Consider the following 20,783-nt stretch of genomic DNA (forward strand, 5'->3'; position numbering starts at 1 on the left):
TGCATGTGTTTTTTCTGCCAGGGAGATGCAGAAACACTCAGGAAAAATCCGCAGCATTTCTGCATCATGGGCACTTAGCCTTACACCTGATCTCCAGTGCTAATCTGTCTCAACCTCGCCAACCGATTGTAGACTTTTGCCTGGGCCTCATGTACCTGAAGAAGGCTCTCTCTCACAATTGACATCACCTTAACAATCCTTTCCTGCATCTGAGTCACATGCTCTGGTGGGGTGTAACCTCTGCTTTATAGGTTTCCTTTGCAATATCCAGAAGTCTATGAGGGTGCCGTCTGTACAACAGCTTGAATGGAAAAAACCCCGTAGGGGCCTGTGGGATTTCTCTGATGGAAAACAGCAGATACCAGAGTAGGCAATCCCAGTCTCGGCCATCCTTCTCCACAGCCTTCTTGAGCATTGACTTTAAAGTTTTTGAACCTCTCCACCAGGCTGTCGGTCTACGGATGGTCCACAGATGTCCTGAGTTACATAATCTGGAGAGCTTTACACAACTCTCTTATCAGTTTAGACATGAAAGGAGTTCCCTGGTCTGTCAGGATCTCCTTTAGCAGGCTCATCTGTGAAAAAATATGGACTACCTCTCAGGTGGGCGGAGGAGTTTCTCAGTGGTGCTGCCTTTGGGTACTGTGTTGCATAGTCCATGACCCCCAGGATATATTGGTGACCTTTTACAGACTATAATGAGAAAAACAAAATAGCATACAGTACAGTATGTGTTGCTGCAGGGATCCGCTCGCTCAGGGAAACAAAAACAAGGTTCAGTTTTCTTTAACACAAGCACAGCTCTGGAGATCTCATCTCCAGACACATCAAACACTGAATGAGTCCAAAGGCTCCACATTTGGTTTCTGGACAACACCCTGGGGTGGAGATATGGTGAATGGCCTCTTACCCACTCTTCAGATGGTCACAAAAACCCAGCCCTTAATATGGCTGATTAACCCCACTCAGCACTTAGTATGCTGCAGCATTTTTCCAGGTTCATATTACTGAGGCTAACATCCTGAGTGACGCATAGCTCCCCTCCAGTATTTTACCAGTGACCTATATATATATATATATATATATATATATAGATAGATAGATAGATAGATAGATAGATAGATAGATATATATGCATATAACTTTGGTTACCCATCCATTATCCATGCCCCAAGCTCCAAACATTCTTTCTTGCAAACGTTTGCCCTGGTCGTGTTTATTAAAGCGAAACAGCAGTGCTCCCCCTGATTAACCCTAAGCATCATTTTATTATTTAACCATAGCATATAAAAAATGACTGCCCCTTCTTGAATACTGGCAGGTATCATTCTTTAACATCCAAGTAGCAACGATTAAGTCATGTTAGAACTGGTTGTTCTAGTTTACATCCTGTTATTGTATTATAGCATTTTGTCTTTTATTTCTATAACATTTTATATATAACAAATAGATACCAAACTTTTTGTTAATGATACCAAAACTTTGAGATAATTTTTAATAACCAAATTTCTTGCTTTTTAGGGGCATAAAGGACGTCCAGGTCCCCTTGGTGAGCCAGGACAACAAGGAATAACAGTAAGTAAACAATTATTTATGGAGAGATTGCTGTAGCGGGTATGAATAGATACCTGCATACAATAATATGTCATTTATTTTGACTTCATGCATATAAAATGTATGGGTAATTTAAATGACAAGAGGGATCATTAGGAATTGTGTTTAGAATCTATTTGGTGAGTGAATTAAACATGACCAAAAGTCATGTGTGATCCCTGTATGATCCCTTCCTGAGTTACTATAAATTAAAAATCTTTGCATACAGTACATTTCAATAAATAAATTGTATCATTCTGTTTTCTTAATTATAGGGCCCAAAGGGAGATGTTGGCATTTCTGGTGAACAAGGAATCCCAGGACCCCCGGTAATTTCTAGTAAATTTCTGCAAATAAATGGCTTACAAAATTATCTTTTTTCAAAAATATATCTACTGTACACTGTTTGTTAGTATAAAATAAATAAGCTAATTGTTATTTCATATTATATGCCAAAAGAACATTCTTTTCCCTTCCCCAGTTCATGTCATTACATAAAAACCTATATTTAAGGGTTATACTGCAATATCTATCAAACATGGATGCAGTGTTAAAGTTTTGTCAATGTTCAAGTTTCATGTCTTGCCTCAACTTATCGTTACTGAACTTTTTCCTTGTAATACAAATTTTGAAGCTGCTGTTAGCGGAAAGAATCATGATATATATTGTAATGGATCCTGTAAAAATGAAAACTATTACATCACTCAGAATGAAGCATAATAATGACTTTTTTACATGATCACTAATAAAACACTAGTATAAACTAAACCTGGGCAAACTGTGACCCACAGGCCACATCCAGCTTTTGGGCTGTTCCTGTCTGGCCCTCGGATCGGGACAGCCAAAGGTCTGTAAACAATTGCATTCCGATTTTGGGTTGAAGGAATCCAGTGCTGAATGGCATTGTGATCCCCTTGTCTGACATTTCTATTTGAACAATAGTGGAATAGGGAGCTGTTGGCTCCCTCTCCCACCATTTAACCTGTGCATCTGAATCTCAGTGCAGCAGGTGCAATGAAGTCACTAGATTGTACCTGCTGCACACAACCTCTGCCAACATACAGCACAGATCGCAGTGGAATGGGGGAGTGCGTAGCTTTTTTAATTTTTTTTTTTTATTGTCAGTTTGTACTTGCGACGGAAACTGGAGGGATATCATATTGTCTGGGATCATACTGTGTTTGGGGACTGTGTGGGCCATCATACTGTGCGGAAGACTGTGGGAGTACATCATACGGTGTGTGGGTGGCTGTGGAAACATCATACTGTGTGAAAGGTGGCTTGTGGGTGATCATACTGTTTTGGGGACTGTGTGACCCATCATACTGTCTGGTGATGTTATTGGGGAGATAATACTATGTAGGGGGCTTTGGATGACATCATACTGTGTGGGGGGCTGTGTAAATTATACTGAGTGGGAATCAATGCGGGCTTTCATACTGTGTGTGTGTGAGGTAGAGGGGACATTATACTGTGTGTGGGGAACTGTGGGGTCATCATACTCTGTATGGGGGAATGTGGTGGATTATACTTTGTTAGGGGGGGTTTGTGGGGAAATCATAGAGTGTAGAGGTCAGTGGGAGCCATCATACTGGTGTGGGGGTTGTAATGGAATCATACTGTGTGGGTGACTGTGGGGGCATCATACTATTTGAGGGTCTGTGGGGGCTTCATTCTGTGTATTGGGAGCTGTTGATCAAGGTACAGGGGCTGAATAACAGAAGCAGTATGATTTACTGCTTTTTGTAAACTTTATAAAAAATAGTGAATTATAGTTGTCCTTAGCTGCTACAGGTTAATTATACATTTTACAATAAACCCTCTCATAACATGTGTTACCAATAACAGCTAGTCAACATACTTAATTCAGCTCAATATTAAGCAATACAATTAATATTAAATAATAATAATAGTAATAATAATATTTAATACAATATAGAATTAATTTCAGCCTATTGGTTTGGCCCTCCACTACAGTTTTGGTCTTTCATGTGGCCCCTCAAGAAAATTAATTGCCCACCCCTAGTATATAACACTTTTGATTTCATATACTGTATATGTGCCATTATTTGTATATATTATACATTATTTTATTTTTTTATTACAGGGCCCACAGGGTATTCGTGGTTTTCCAGGAAACAGTGGACCCAAAGGGGAAACGGTAAATCAGTTTTATGACCAGAACTTCTGGGTAAATCCAAAATGGACATATTTTTTTACATTAGATTTTATGGTGTTTGGATGGCTCCGTTCTTGTTTTAAAAATGTTACTGATCCTGGTACTGTTTTATGATGGGGGTCACCATTGAACACATAGAGTTTTCTGAGTTAAAAGGCTCCCTTTGTGTTTCTCTGTTCCGGTTTATGGAAATGGTACTGTTTTATTAAAGCTAAGGTGTATCAGTTTTTAGACTAGAATTCTGATAGTATGAAGCATTTTATATGTGATGCCTTTGTGCTCAGGAAACCAAACAGTTCTATTTTCACAGCACTGTTGCTTCCAAAATGACATCTCCTGTCAGCAACTATTTACTGTTTGAACACATTCCAAAATGGTGAATTATTAAGTTTTGTCTACATGAGGATACTCATCATGCCAGGAATAGAATTGCACTTTGTGGAGAAAAGCATTATTATGCAGACCTGTGATTGATTCTAACAGAAAACTTTTTTCCTGTCAAATTATTAGGGTCCCATCGGATATAAGGGAATGATCGGATCAGTCGGTGCAGCAGGGAAGCCTGTAAGTTGACATAAAATAACACAGTGCTGTATTTGTGTGTATGATATATTATACAAGTAAGTGCATCCTGTATAAAACAGTACAGTCTAACACTATAGTCTGATTTTCGCTAGTTTTGATACATGTTCAGAACATTACATTTTATTACAGCAGGGGACACAGAGGTGAAATCCCACATCCTGTTAGTGCGGATTTCTCAGTCCTCATTACAGAATCCCCTGGAGAGTAAGAGTGCTTAATTAAACTGCACTTAGGATGGTTATTATCGTTAATGAGTCCGGCCTTGCAAAATCTTCACTCCTTTATGTCTGTTTCAGGGCGAGGAGGGGCCAAAAGGGCCTCCAGGAGAGCCGGGTGAGAAAGGAGACAAGGTGAGTTAAACTTGTTTCATCTTCTCTTTAATATTAATCTGGGACTTAATATTGTAATTATATTTAATATGAGCCACCTGATGGATGTAGAATTCACTGATGTATATTTTAAGGGGAGCTGCACTATTATTTTGTGAACATTGTCACAGTCTCTACGGTATTTTTGTTCCCTATTTTAATGCACAAAAATCTGGAACAGAGAAGAGATGAGTTAGGTATGGGAAATTAGTATATCCTCCTAGGTATTGTGTGCACCAGGTATGGTCTAGGAGTGATTACTGAGAGGTGGGATCCACCTTTATCATTGGACCCTTCTTATAGGTATGAGACTGATGTCAGTGTCATATGAAATTGTGTTTATTTAAAGGTAAAATATGTATAATAGCTCCATATTTAAGGGTCAATTTACAAGTTTCCCTCTTTTGATAAAGGATTATTTCTAAATAATTTTCATGCTCCTCTTTAATAATTTTACACTTAAAAAGGATCCCAAATTCGGCTGTATTCATTAGACAAACCTAATAGGGTACAAAGGAAACTGATTCATAATATTCATCTTCCCAATATATTTGTAACCAAAAATAAATACATTATGAGAGCTATGTTATGATCCAACATCGAATTCTATGCTCGTAGTTTGTATGTCCATCCAAGTGTTTCTTAAGTCATTAACCAATTTCTATTGCAGGGTGCTCGGGGAGTTATTGGACAGATTGGAGCAATGGGACCAAAGGGCAACAATGTAAGTTTTGTTTAACATAGCAATAGGGATCAATAGAAAATAGCGGAATAGAATTATGTACCACTCCTCTTCGGGCTACTGTTTTTCCAGCATTCAATAATTTAGGACTTTTCTGACACTTGTAAGCATAAGACCCCAAATGAACTACATCAAATCCAACTGATACTTGATCAATGATCTTTGAAGTAGGGTGGTTTGGAAGTTTTTGATGGGGAAATAAAAGTAACATTAGCCCCTCTTTTTCTGCCACTACAGGGTCTACCGGGTATTGATGGCAAGGATGGTACCCCAGGTATTCCTGGATCAAAGGTGGGTTATTCATGTCATCAATCTTTTACTAGTAATATCACAATGATTTTTTACCTTTATGTATTTTTTTAATTCTTCTTTCTTTCATGTCTAGGGCAGCACTGGCCAAAATGGCATCCCTGGTTCTCCTGGTCATCAAGGATTATCTGTAAGTAGGGTTCCTGTATACATTGTTAAATAACAGAACTAGTTGTATTTCTCTAAATCTCTTGTAATGTATTTTCTTGGTACTCATACTCTTCTGAAGTTCTACTATGGTGATCTTTTCCTAATAAAAGTTGCCTTATATATGTTTTCTAGGGTTTACCTGGCCAGTCTGGTGCTAAAGGCGGTCTTGGACAAAAGGTTTGGTATATTAACCTGTATTTTTCATGCCTGCATTCTAGGAAGAGGAAACGTCATTTAGCATTGGCCTGTTGTAATAGACTTTTTAGGATTTGTAGTTATTATGTTTTCCTATTATTACTCCTTCTGAAGGCAATAAGGAGAGATAATATAGTACTGTGACCATTGGTTTACTGTCATTACCACATAGTTTTCCATCTTTTATTACCAACATAAATTTCAGATCAGGGGTAGGAATCCTGTTGAGGTACAGATCAACCTTAATCATATTAATAAATTATATAGTTGTTTTACTTGGAAGTGCAGTGTTTAAGTCACTGATGGTGCTTAACAGGTTTAAAGATACCATGAAAATTATTATTTTTTCATCTTTTATAGTTTTGTCCGAAAAATGTCAAAGCCAAAATGTTCACATATTTTACTGACATCTCACATACATTCCAAACAAGCATGTTGTCTTTCAAACATATACACCTCACTTGTCTAAAAGCTGAAAATATAAATAATATTTAGAACTTTCCATACCAATAAGCTACGGTTCACTTTACCTATGAACATAATAATATATATACTGTATAATGAGTCTACAGACTACTTAGATTGGCCATTTCATATAGCAGGACAGCCACCTAAGAAAACAATGAGCACCTGATCATCTCAATGGTTGTCTTGTAATAACAGTGAATAATACTTAACATCATATTTCCCAACATAGATGAATCTATGATCACTTTTCCGGCTGCTGTGTAAGCTGAAGTGGTCCAAATCAGGCAACCTTTTTAAGCATTTACTTTCCTTTACTTACTTTAACATAGGCCAACATGTGATTGCTACACAACTGGGTCAATGAACCAATGACATGGGCATGTGTGGCCAAGGATCATAATTAGTTGGAGTGAAGGCTAGCTTATCTTGTAAGATTCTACAGAATAGCTACTGCAGACTAAATAGCTGAAAAAGTTAAAGGGGTCGTCTGGCCGTTGGCTACAATTGACTGCAGACTTGTGAATCCTCACATCGCGTGCACTGCATACTGTGAGTATTCACCTGGAGCAGTGGGCGTGTGACGTATTCGATTTGCATACATGCAGTCACGTTCCGAATAGAAGAGCGTGGCCTCACTCAGTGCAAGTTAGTTGAGCGAGGTCAGACATGTCTAATCGGAATGTGTCCGGAAGTATGCAAATTGCATACTTGCGGTCACATGACTGCCTGCTCTCGACTCCAGAATGCTATGTGAGGATTCACAAGTCTGCAGTCACATACAGTGATTGCCGACTTGTACCCCTAGGTTGGACAACCCCTTTAATGGTTGGCTAACATACACAGGTTTATGAACACAGACAAGTTTGAGTGCCCATGATGACCCCTGTGAAAGTTCCTAGAGTGGGCATGTTAACATCAGAACTAGATCATGAAGTGGTAGAAGATAGTGGATTAGCCTAATAACCACTTGTATTTGCATTCTTTACACATGGAAGAGGTTGAAGGGAAGAAGGCAAGCCAGTTGAGTTCCTGGCATTCATGTTGATGGTACATTGGCATGGACCACTTACAGTACCTGAACATTGTTTCAAACCAAGTACAGCCCTTCAATGCAGCAATATTCACTAATGACAATAATTGCTTCAATAGATTAATGCTCCCCCGTCACACTATATTGTTCAGAAAAAGTTTGGTGAATACTACGAAGGTGTAAACTTGGCCTCCAATAAATCTTAATCCAATTAAGCATTTGTGGCATGTGCTGGAAAATAACTCGAATCCATGGATGCCTAACCTCATTAACATCTTAGGTTGGATAACACAGGACACCTACAGAGGTCTTATGAAGTCCATGTCCTGTCGAATCACAGTTATTTTGGCCTATACAATACTAAGTTTTAATGCTATAGCTAATCAGTTCAAGTTTATATTATATTGATTTTATTAAGAGCCACTTTAGTATCATTCTATATTTATTTGAGGTTCTGAGCTTTAGTATCTTAGCATTTAGTGTTTTTGAATGTATTACCAAATCAAGTTTTATTTTGTAGGAGGATTAATAAGTTAAAGGATAAATGACAAAGAGTTTTTGCTAGCTTTTTCAATGTGCCAGCTTGACTCATTTAATTGACACCTAGCAAAAATGTTATTGGAGCTCTTAATAATTTTAGTCAATTAGTGCGAAATACATTTAAGCAAAAACATTCTCCAGACCCTGGCCAAGTGGCAGCATTGGTACTCTGTGGAAGCCAGATCAAGGCATCATCCTGGGCACACCTTTTAATTATTAGGCCCCACAAAGTCATGATGACATCATGGGAGCCTTGTAATCAGAAGAAGACCCTGCGATGCCAACAAGTAATAGGAAGTTCACAGAGCTATGGTCTGGCTGCCACAGAATACCAATGTGGCCACTGCACCAGGGTATTGTAAATCGTTTTGTGCAACTCTAGTAAGAAGGTAATTGACACTTTGAAGCTTGTTAATGATATTATAAGTTTCATGCAAAATTGAATAGACTGTCAACTGTAACCCGCCGTATGATTGTTTTTCAAAGGGAGAGCCAGGATCTCGTGGAGAACCAGGATTTACTGGAGCACCAGGGAAGGAGGTAAGTGTAGAAATTGGTGATATGTTATATTTTATGTAGTACATCTTATTGCTTATTGCTTTCATGAGAAATATATCGACAAGGACATCTAGTTGGTCAAATTTTTCATTTAAAATGCATCTGAGCATTGCCATCTAGTGCACTCTCTCAATCATAATCGCAATCTCCCTGTACTCATATTTATTATAAGTGTATGGAGGAAATAGAAAATTAAGCTAGCACTGTCAAGGAGTCTTTGAGAGGAAAGCATAGGGAATCTATAATATAATGCTGCAAGCGTCCCTCTGTCTGAAGCCTTTATAGACTGCGCATGCGTGACACGCCGTCTGGCTCCAGACAGAAGAACGCTTGGAGCCGTTACAGGTAAGAGGAGGTGTATGGTGCCGGAGATCGCGGTATGTGTAGACACTGAACGCATACCGCGATCTCCGGTGCCATACTTACATACTTACCTGACTGGGAGGAGCGTTGCCGCGGCGCCACTCTCTTCGCCGGAGACTGGGGCAGGAGTGAGGCGTCAGATCGGCGCATGCGCATAGCGCTATCCGGCGCCATTTTACTGAAGACACATTTGCAGTGTCTTCAGCAAAATGGCGCCGGACAGCGCAGTGCTCTGGCGCAGCGCTCCTCCCCGGCCTCCGGCAGAACAGGACGCAGCAGCGCTGGAGCACAGAGAAGAAAGGTGAGTATAAGTGTTTACTTTTTTTGGATGTGTGTACAGTGTGAAAGGGATGCGGGGGCTACACATACCAGGATTGGGGTGAGGGGTACCACACATACTGGGATTGGGGGGATGAGGGGTGTCACACATACCGGGATTGGGGGGATGAGGTGTGCCACGCATACCGGGATTGGGGGGATGAGGGGTGCCACGCATACCGGGATTGGGGGGGTGAGGGGTGCCACGCATACCGGGATTGGGGGGGGTGAGGGGTGCCATGCATACCGGGATTGGGGGGATGAGGGGTGCCACGTATACCGGGATTGGGGGGATGAGGGGTGCCACACATACCGGGATTGGGATGAGGGGGGCCATGCACACAGGGATTCGGATGAGGGGGGCCATGCATACCAGGATGAGGAATACCATACATACCAGGATAGGGATGGGGTACCATGCATACCAGGATAGGGATGAGGTATGGGGTACCACGCATACCAGAATTGGGGTGAGGGGTACCACGCATACCAGGATTGGGGTGAGGGGTACCACACATACCAGGATTGGGGTGAGGGGTACTACACATACCAGGATTGGGGTGAGGGGTACCACACATACTAGGATTGGGGTGAGGGGTACCACACATACCAGGATTGGGGTGAGGGGTACCACACATACCAGGATTGGGGTGAGGGGTACCACGCATACCAGGATTGGGGTGAGGGGTACCACGCATACCAGTATAGGATGGTGGGGACAGGATGGGGGCAGCACAAATACCAGGAGGGCGGCAGCACATACCAGCATGGGAGACCATATACCAATAAAAATGCTCGCCACCCAGGCGTAGAACGGGTTCAATAGCTAGTAGTCTATAAAGATGTAACAACCTGTGGAGGAGGGAGCAATCTGTACGGAGGGGATCATAAGGAGTGTTTTGTGTGAAGAGGGGACATAGAGAGCAATCTGTTTAAAGATGGAGGACTTTTAGAAGCAGTGAAATGGGGAATTATGGGGAGCAGTCTATGTGAGATATTTGGAACAATCCGTGAAAAAAGAGAATTTATGGAGATCAGTCTGTGTAACAGATAACTATGTTAGAGGGGTTCTAGTCTCAATCTTCCTCCATGTACAGTGCAGAGGTGAGTATTCCTTTATACACAAGGTATGCAACATTAACCCTTCTTCTGCCATAGACCACTAAGGATAATGACATTAACGCCTTCAGTGCCCCAGAATGTAGAGATGTCACCATTATTGCTCTAGCAATTTCCGACAAATTATTAGTACATACACTAGCAGTAATTATCTGCTGTTGTTTTGGATCACCAGGAAGAGTGCCCTGGTCGCTATCCTCCCCAATCATTACAAATGCTTAGAGGGAGCATCGCATAAAATCATCTCGCATAAAATAATAAAATGGATAATTCATTTTAGTTCATCTATATTTACTAGGGAGAGAGAGGACCACCTGGAGAAGCAGGTCCCAGGGGCATTGTTGGATTAAAGGTAAGTAAATATCATTAGATTCATTATATTAAATACATGACTCCTGATTAGCACAACTTTATTTTCTTATACTATTTCATAAGATTAAACAGTTAATAAAATTGGTCTTTATTAGACTGTATATGGTTGGAAATAGAAAAAGAAGAAATTGGTCTAAATGTTATTGCACTCTGACTTTTAGCATTGGTTTTCTCTTTAGGGAGACCGTGGTGAAAGAGGACCAGTTGGGCCTATTGGAGTGGAAGGGAAAGCAGTAAGTATTTGTTTATTTGAAATCTGTACATGAAGAATGGGAAATAAATGAAGTTAGCTAGATAGATAGACAGATAGATATAGATGGAGATTTTTGCAAGTGAACATTCAGTGATTCTAAAAGATCTTACGTTGCAGTGCTGTTAGTAGCTTTTTCTCTAGCTGCAAGGCTTATTTGCTGCTGCAGTGCTGTTTACCACTAGAGGGCACTACTAAGTCAATTTTAACTTACACATATATATTAAAGGGCCGAAGCCTATGCAATTCCTATTTGTGTGAAAACCTACCATATTGCCTATTTTTCCTTCCCAATTTTTTTTTAGCTATGATGGAATGTAGCAAAAGAAACCTTCAGTGTAAAATTTTTTTCTAATATTCCTTATGAAAAACAAACTGAAGTATGTCTGCATTTATGGTGAAGGATGTATAGAAGAATTAGCTTTGAGGTACACGATATGTGGCAAAACATATCAAATCAATTGATGTATATCATAAAAATACAAGAAAAAAATGCATCAAATTAATTTCTAAACTATTTCCTGATATTTTTTCAATCGTCATCTTTTTTAGTTTTTGAAAGTGTATTTTATGTACACCTAGGGCACTTCACAACCTAACTTCATGGGGCTACTGAGTATAATAATATATATTTATGCCACCTTTACACAGGACTCTTGACAGCTTGTTTTGATAAGAATTTACAGCATAACGCTCCCCTAAGAATAAAAGGCAGCTATATGGGATATGAATATAAGGAGGCCACACAGTAAACAATACATTGGACTCTTCACATTTCTGTAGATAAAGTAAGAACTCAATAAAATATTACTACTATCTAAAAAAAACGATGAGGGCTGGTTTTGAAATATATTGTAGATTACTGTCTTTTTGGGTATAATAACAGAAACCTGAAAAGTAAAAAAAGCTGGCAACCACTACACCTCCCTATAGTGTTGTAACCATTGCAAAGTAACTCACAACCTGTGCCTGTAAAATTCTGTGTTCATAAAAGCACTTTCATTGAACATGCAAGGTATATATTAATGGATGCTGAAGCAGATGAAGGAAGATGATCACTGTCCTCAGCGTGCTACACCCTTTTAGTAATGCACGGTGCTGAAGGTGAGTGTAAGGGCTCACTCACACTAGCGTATGAATCGGACGAGTGCAATGCGAGGAAAAAAAGGGATTGCTCTCCCACCGTTGTTATTCAATGAGGCAGTGCAGATCTGCATATTTTTTCTCAGCATAAGAAAAAAAATCGCAGCATGCTGAGATTTCACCCTGAAATCTGATGGGTGCGAGAAAAAAAAAATCAGATGCCATACGGACCATCAGAGTGGCATCCAATTTTTACGGACACATTAAGATTCTGTAACATAGAAAACTGTAAATAGCCTTGTAAATGATTACTAGCTGCTGAGTAAAAAGACTGATTGCACACGGATGACAAGTGAGAAAAATTTGTAGCACTTTTCTAAATGAGAACGGAGCTGATTTTTTTTATACGCAAAAAAAAAATATTCTTCATATAATGGTTTTCTAAGGATGTGGTCCCTTTTGGTCCACCTGATAATCATGTGGATGCAACTATAGTAATTCATCTTCAGTTTATTAGAGTGGGCTGGGTAGCATGAATCGTGTGAGAGGTTCCCTGCCAGATCTTCTAACAATATCTTCTCTAAAAATGCCTGAAGGTTTCAGAGAAAAATATACCTGGCTGCAATCTTTCAGACAAGTTCTGATTTATCCTGCTCGTGGTTTGGTAATCCTGTTACAGCCATAACTCTTAGGCAATGTGCACGCGTTCAGTATTTAGTCACAAATTTACATCAGGATTTGTAAGTCAAAACCAGGAGTGGGTGATAATTACAGAAGTGGTGACGTGTTTCTATTATACTTTCCGTCTGATTGTTCCACTCCTGGTTTTGGCTTACACATACTGATGTAAAAAATGCACCAAATACTCAACGTGTCCACGGGGCCTTATATTTCTCAGTAAATAGGATTTGGATTTGTTTCTGAGGTGTGGTTTAAAGACTGCTTCTCCTACAATGATATCCCTTGGGCTATCGCCTTCTCTGTAGAGTCTTTTTGCTTATCTAAGCATTTCAATCTTTAGTGAGCTGAAGTTGCTGGTCTTCCAGTAAAAAATGCTATATCATCGTTGCCAACATGTTTAAGCTCAACCCTACAATAAACCATCTTGGGAATGTTCCACCCCTTCTGGCAATGCCCCCAATCATCCATGAATGCCAACTTTTGGGCAGGGTTTACATTGATCTCACTTTGTTTTAGCCCAGGAGTCCCTGAACATCTGGGACAGTTGGTAACTGCTTTGTATGCTTGTTTTCTAAGGATGTGGTCCCTTTTGGTCCACCTGATCATGATGTGGATGCAACTAGGGTAATTCATTTCCAGCTTATTAGAGTGCCATGCAAAGCACCCTCAAAACTTATAGTTATACATTGATGTTAAGAAAGATATTGTTTGTAGTAATGAGATAATAGATGTGATGCAAATCAAATTCATTTTAAGTTTGGAGGAATTTGCTGAACCCTGCAAATTTGCTTTGTACAAATGGCCTAAAATGGCGGCCACTGTTTTACATATTGCAGAAGATTGCATTAGACATAGAAGGATCATTTGACCTCTGGTGACAAGGTGGGCTTCCCCATACTGCCTTGCATTTATTACTTCACATGTTATAGCACAGCCAGTAAGAAGGGACTTTCAGAACCTGTATAACACAAGTAGAAAATACAGCTGCCATTATGTGGTGAATCTGGATAGTGAGAGAATGTCACAGCTCAAAGCTGAGCTGACGTGCCCCCTGGGCCGTGTGTGTAGGGGAATACCTGGAGCCAGGTTTCTGTGTAATACTGGGGGTTGTAGTCTCCGTGGCGGCGACCCGGTCCCGTGGCTCAGGGCGGTCAAACCAGTGGCGGATCTGTTTCTTTGGTTTTGTAATATTTAAATGTCCGACTACGCCACCCGTGGATTGCGGTCACTGAGAACCGCCGCTGCGGGCAGACCACTGAGGCTGATGTTGTGTGCGCAGCAGGGGGTAGTATAACTCCCCACGGGAGGAGTATAGCTTCAGGGCAGTGTGTGCAGATGGTGGGGGTGATGGTGTGCGGGAGCAACAGTAATGACTCAGAGTCCAGTGATGGAGTCCAGGGTCTTTACTCACAGTTTTACACTCCAAGCCACTTCTGCAGGTAATGGCTGTCCATGTCGTGCTGTGCTCACCAGGTGAGGGGCTCGGCCAACTCCCAGGTACCTTTGGAATGCTTTTCAGGACCCCCTTCGTGTGTCCTTTCTCTGGCCTGTCGTACCCCACAATTGACCACGTTTCTGTCCAGCTGCCTCGGGCCTTGGCGGGCAAGCGTATGTTCCATTTCCCTGGGCCCTATGTGGTGCCTTCCTAACGGGTGTAGTGAGGGGCCGTGCACGTACAATTCCATGGCCTCCGGTTACTAGCTGAGGGTAGTTGCTCTCCTCCACTAGATGAGGGATCCGGTTCCCTTTTCTTGGCCTAACCCCCCTACTCTGGTAGCAGCAGGCGTACAGTGGCGACTGGCCGGTCCGCACCCCTGGAGTCCCTTCACTCCACTCCTGGAGTCTCCTCCGTTCCTCTCCTTTCCTTTCTTCTCCTCCAGGCCCAGGCCCTAAGACTTGGCCTGCCTGCGGAGCAGAGCCCATGCAAAGCCTCTGCTCCCAGCCTCCTTCTCTCTCTCTGCTTCCTCTGACTGAACTCACTTCTGATCTAAGATGGTGCCCTCCTTATATATCTTCTACCCAGTGCACCCAGGATCTACTCTCCCCACCCACACACTACCGGGTTCCCCCTTTCTAGGTGTTCCCTCCCCCCACTCCAGCCAGGGACAGGGACAGTTGTGCTCACTCTTACGAGCATTGTCGCCCTGCCCCCTGGAAATGTGGTGTAGTGCATGCGGGTGTTAGGGTCCTGAGCCACACTCCATCCTTACCTGAAAGTGAGATATCACACCTCTGGGTGAGATGCAATACCTCAGTAGCAACCGAACCCTCGGGGCGCTACATTCCCCCCTGGTAAATCGCAGCACGTCCGCGGGCTGGAACAGAGCAAAAGACATTTGATTTCAAGACATGCAAGACATTTTTAAATTCAACCATATAAAAGCAATTCAACATTTTCTTTTTCCCTTTATGGGAGACAACTTTTCCTGTTACTTTCAGCATTATTAAACTTTACTTTCTAATATACATGAAATTTTCTTTTAAATATATAACTCTCGGCATATAAATGTATATAAAACATTTCTTCCAGTAGAAAACACAAACTATTCTCAGCAGCATTCTTGCGACGAAGTCTCTTTAGCAGGTCACGGTCCTTGCCGCGACCAGGTGTCCATGTCACCCAACAAGGTGCAATTTTTCTAAGTGCAACAAACACCTTTAGGTATCTTCGGAGGTAGGTGTGTATAAAACCAGTAGGGGGCACCTTAAGAAGTGCAACTATTTACAAAATTTGTCTGCTCCCAGTCCTCAGCCGGATAGAAAAGGGTTGGCTGCTCCCAGTCCTCAGCCGGATAGAAAAGGGTTGGCTGCTCCCTGTCCTCAGCCGGATAGTTCACAGACCCTTTTCGGGTAACTTTAACAAGCAAATGGACAACAACCCCTAACCGGGTAAACTTTTTGTAATCCGCAAACGTCGTGTCACGAAACTTCTTCACCCTGGCGGGTAACTATATACAAGTCCTGCTGTTGTTCTTCAATAGCGGTCTCTCTGCGCCTCATCCTCCTCAGGCTCATCCAGGTCCTCCACGTAGCAGGGTTCAGAGTAGCGGTGCTCCTCCACCCTCCGGACGTTAAGAGCGTACCACCCTCGCAGACCTCGGTGTCGGGTGTATGATACCCGATCCCCCGGGAACAGATTCCGTTTCTTGTGACCCTCGGGCAGACGACTCTCCACATCCCTCCTGTTGACAAAGAGGTCTGTGTCGGTTGTCGGGTCCCGAATAAACCCCCACCCCTTCTCCTGGTGGAATTTGACCACGATCCCGGTAACTATGGGACCACGTGCAGCTTGGGGGTCTCGGCGCGTCCGGGTCTTTTCTCCGGGCCTGCAGCTGTTCCTGCCTCTGGCGCCGCGCCCGCTTCTCCTTCTCCAGTTACTCTATTTCACGGCGGCAGAATTCCCGCCTGCGAGCTGCGTCCGCCCGCATCTCCTGTGAAAACCCCATTAGGTCCTCCCCGGTCTGGTCCTACTCTATCTGGACCTCTTCATCCGGGAGCTGGGGGATGGTGTTTGGCTGCGGAGCGGGCCGGAGCGGAGAAAGCGGGGCTTCAGCCCCTGCGGACAGGTCCCTCCGGTGGCAAGGGTGAACCCATCCGCGTGGCAGGGGGACCGGCTTTCCATCAGGCCCAGCGAGCTGACTGTATAAGTCGGTCCCTAGGGATGGTAGTGTTGGGACCGGGGGCGCTCGCTGTTGGTAGGCGCCTGGGGACATCAGGCCTTGCGACCGGGCCTGGAGTGGGCCGCTTCCGGCTGTACCCGGGATCAAGGGGCAAGACGTGGGACGTGGTCCGGCGGCTGCGCTTGGGGCTTTGGGCCTAGGTGCAGGCGGCGGGAGCGGAGGGGGAGGTGCAGCGACTTCCGGGGCGATTGGTTCCGCGACGGGGTCCAAGGGCAGGTTAGTGGCATCCTGGCTGGTATCAGGTGCGTCCCCCTTACCTGCTCCCTTCGCAGCGCTGCTCTCAGCCTCCACTGAACTTCCTCTGTCCTCAGGCGCAGGCACGCCATCGGGTGGTTGCACCGCCACTTGCTGCCGGGCCGCGACCCGCCGGCCCATCTCTTCTCTCCACCCCGCGATGGCCTCCCGCTGTGCCCGGACCATCCTCCGGTCCAACTCCTCCAGTCCAGCCCGGTGGAATTCAGGGTCCTCTCCGGGGAGCTGGGCCATCAGCTCCGTGAGGCTGCATGGAGCCGCTTCGGCCTGCAGCAGTCCACTTGTCAGGGCACTGGGACTGGCACTCCCCACCATCTCCGGGTGTGGTCTGCCAAGACTGATCCAAACCACACCCTGCCCCTCGGTTTTCTTTTCCTTCCGCCCCTGTTGTGGGTGGTCACGGGGCAATCTGCTGACAATCACTCTCAGGGGCAGCCCCCCACATTGATGGACATCTCTACAGCCGCACTCATGGCTGTTGGGGGTGGGCTCCGTCTTTGGCGCCATTCTGGGACCTGGCCCACGATGGGCGGTGGTTTCTTGTTGTCTTTTGGCGCGCACATAATGGCGTCTGTTCTGCTGGGGCGGGTGCCACATTCAATACAGTGAAACAGTCTCTAGGCACACAATACCCGATAATAACGGGTTGGTTTCGATCCTGCCGACTACGCCAAAGTTGACGCGCCCCCTGGGCCGTGTGTGTAGGGGAATACCCGGAGCCAGGTCTCTGTGTAATACTGGGGGTTGTAGTCTCCATGGCAGCGACCCGGTCTCGTGGCTAAGGCCGGTCAAACCAGTGGCGGATCTGTTTCTTTGGTTTTGTAATATTTAAATGTCCGACTACGCCACCCGTGGATTGCGGTCACTGAGAACCGCTGCTGCGGGCAGACCACTGAGGCTGATGTTGTGTGCGCAAGCAGGGGGTAGTATAACTCCCCACGGGAGGAGTATAGCCTCAGGGCAGTGCGTGCAGATGGTGGTGATGGTGCGCGGGAGCAACAGTAATGACTCAGAGTCCAGTGATGCAGTCCAGGGTCTTTACTCACAGTTTTACACTCCAAGCCACTTCTGCAGGTAATGGCTGCCCACGTCGTGCTGTGCTCACCAGGTGAGGGGCTCGGCCAACTCCCAGGTAACTTTGGAATGCTTTTCAGGACCCCCTTCGTGTGTCCTTTCTCTGGCCTGTCGTACCCCACAATTGACCACGTTTCTGTCCAGCTGCCTCGGGCCTTGGCGGGCAAACGTATGTTCCGTTTCCCTGGGCCCTATGTGGTGCCTTCCTAACGGGTGTAGTGAGGGGCCGTGCACGTACAATGCCACGGCCTCCAGTTACTAGCTGAGGGTAGTTGCTCTCTTCCACTAGATGAGGGATCCGGTTCCTTTTTCTTGGCCTGACCCCCCTACTCTGGTAGCGGCGGGCGTACGGTGGCGACTGGCCGGTCCGCACCCCTGGGGTCCCTTCACTCCACTCCTGGGGTCTCCTCCGTTCCTCTCCTTTCCTTTCTTCTCCTCCAGGCCCAGGCCCTAAGACTTGGCCTGCCTGTGGAGCAGAGCCCATGCAGAGCCTCTGCTCCCAGCCTCCTTCTCTCTCTCTGCTTCCTCTGACTGAACTCACTTCTGATCTAAGATGGTGCCCTCCTTATATATCTTCTACCCAGTGCACCCAGGATCTACTCTCCCCACCCACACACTACCGGGTTCCCCCTTTCTAGGTGTTCCCTCCCCCCACTCCAGCCAGGGACAGGGACAGTTGTGCTCACTCTTACGAGCATTGTCGCCCTGCCCCCTGGAAATGTGGTGTAGTGAATGCGGGTGTTAGGGTCCTGAGCCACACTCCATCCTTACCTGAAAGTGAGATATCACACCTCTGGGTGAGATGCAATACCTCAGTAGCAACCGAACCCTCGGGGCGCTACATTCCCCCCTGGTAAATCGCAGCACGTCCGCGGGCTGGAACAGAGCAAAAGACATTTGATTTCAAGACATGCAAGACATTTTTAAATTCAACCATATAAAAGCAATTCAACATTTTCTTTTTCCCTTTATGGGAGACAACTTTTCCTGTTACTTTCAGCATTATTAAACTTTACTTTCTAATATACATGAAATTTTCTTTTAAATATATAACTCTCGGCATATAAATGTATATAAAACATTTCTTCCAGTAGAAAACACAAACTATTCTCAGCAGCATTCTTGCGACGAAGTCTCTTTAGCAGGTCACGGTCCTTGCCGCGACCAGGTGTCCATGTCACCCAACAAGGTGCAATTTTTCTAAGTGCAACAAACACCTTTAGGTATCTTCGGAGGTAGGTGTGTATAAAACCAGTAGGGGGCACCTTAAGAAGTGCAACTATTTACAAAATTTGTCTGCTCCCAGTCCTCAGCCGGATAGAAAAGGGTTGGCTGCTCCCAGTCCTCAGCCGGATAGAAAAGGGTTGGCTGCTCCCTGTCCTCAGCCGGATAGTTCACAGACCCTTTTCGGGTAACTTTAACAAGCAAATGGACAACAACCCCTAACCGGGTAAACTTTTTGTAATCCGCAAACGTCGTGTCACGAAACTTCTTCACCCTGGCGGGTAACTATATACAAGTCCTGCTGTTGTTCTTCAATAGCGGTCTCTCTGCGCCTCATCCTCCTCAGGCTCATCCAGGTCCTCCACGTAGCAGGGTTCAGAGTAGCGGTGCTCCTCCACCCTCCGGACGTTAAGAGCGTACCACCCTCGCAGACCTCGGTGTCGGGTGTATGATACCCGATCCCCCGGGAACAGATTCCGTTTCTTGTGACCCTCGGGCAGACGACTCTCCACATCCCTCCTGTTGATAAAGAGGTCTGTGTCGGTTGTCGAGTCCCGAATAAACCCCCACCCCTTCTCCTGGTGGAATTTGACCACGATCCCGGTAACTATGGGACCACGTGCAGCTTGGGGGTCTCGGCGCGTCCGGGTCTTTTCTCCGGGCCTGCAGCTGTTCCTGCCTCTGGCGCCGCGCCCGCTTCTCCTTCTCCAGTTACTCTATTTCACGGCGGCAGAATTCCCGCCTGCGAGCTGCGTCCGCCCGCATCTCCTGTGAAAACCCCATTAGGTCCTCCCCGGTCTGGTCCCACTCTATCTGGACCTCTTCATCCGGGAGCTGGGGGATGGTGTTTGGCTGTGGAGCGGGCCGGAGCGGAGAAAGCGGGGCTTCAGCCCCTGCGGACAGGTCCCTCCGGTGGCAAGGGTGAACCCATCCGCGTGGCAGGGGGACCGGCTTTCCATCAGGCCCAGCGAGCTGACTGTATAAGTCGGTCCCTAGGGATGGTAGTGTTGGGACCGGGGGCGCTCGCTGTTGGTAGGCGCCTGGGGACATCAGGCCTTGCGACCGGGCCTGGAGTGGGCCGCTTCCGGCTGTACCCGGGATCAAGGGGCAAGACGTGGGACGTGGTCCGGCGGCTGCGCTTGGGGCTTTGGGCCTAGGTGCAGGCGGCGGGAGCGGAGGGGGAGGTGCAGCGACTTCCGGGGCGATTGGTTCCGCGACGGGGTCCAAGGGCAGGTTAGTGGCGTCCTGGCTGGTATCAGGTGCGTCCCCCTTACCTGCTCCCTTCGCAGCGCTGCTCTCAGCCTCCACTGAACTTCCTCTGTCCTCAGGGGCAGGCACGCCATCGGGTGGTTGCACCGCCACTTGCTGCCGGGCCGCGACCCGCCGGCCCATCTCTTCTCTCCACCCCGCGATGGCCTCCCGCTGTGCCCGGACCATCCTCCGGTCCAACTCCTCCAGTCCAGCCCGGTGGAATTCAGGGTCCTCTCCGGGGAGCTGGGCCATCAGCTCCGTGAGGCTGCATGGAGCCGCTTCGGCCTGCAGCAGTCCACTTGTCAGGGCACTGGGACTGGCACTCCCCACCATCTCCGGGTGTGGTCTGCCAAGACTGATCCAAACCACACCCTGCCCCTCGGTTTTCTTTTCCTTCCG

General features: G+C 45.5%; 1 protein-coding gene across 1 annotated transcript in view; it reads left to right on the forward strand.

Moving 5' to 3' along the window:
* The window catches only part of COL9A2 (collagen type IX alpha 2 chain), an 88,548-nt gene that overhangs the window by 51,191 nt on the left and 16,574 nt on the right, over window positions 1–20,783 (forward strand). The window contains exons 12-23 of the mRNA XM_073665734.1: window positions 1,522–1,575; window positions 1,869–1,922; window positions 3,701–3,754; window positions 4,283–4,336; window positions 4,654–4,707; window positions 5,396–5,449; window positions 5,705–5,758; window positions 5,853–5,906; window positions 6,059–6,103; window positions 8,646–8,699; window positions 10,816–10,869; window positions 11,069–11,122. Coding sequence (XP_073521835.1) covers window positions 1,522–1,575; window positions 1,869–1,922; window positions 3,701–3,754; window positions 4,283–4,336; window positions 4,654–4,707; window positions 5,396–5,449; window positions 5,705–5,758; window positions 5,853–5,906; window positions 6,059–6,103; window positions 8,646–8,699; window positions 10,816–10,869; window positions 11,069–11,122 — 639 coding nt within the window. The remainder of the gene's footprint in view (window positions 1–1,521; window positions 1,576–1,868; window positions 1,923–3,700; window positions 3,755–4,282; window positions 4,337–4,653; window positions 4,708–5,395; window positions 5,450–5,704; window positions 5,759–5,852; window positions 5,907–6,058; window positions 6,104–8,645; window positions 8,700–10,815; window positions 10,870–11,068; window positions 11,123–20,783) is intronic.

Source organism: Phyllobates terribilis, unplaced genomic scaffold, assembly GCF_046119375.1.
Source record: "Phyllobates terribilis strain yellow unplaced genomic scaffold, ASM4611937v1 Scaffold_2__4_contigs__length_985480577, whole genome shotgun sequence".
NCBI lineage: Eukaryota > Metazoa > Chordata > Amphibia > Anura > Dendrobatidae > Phyllobates > Phyllobates terribilis.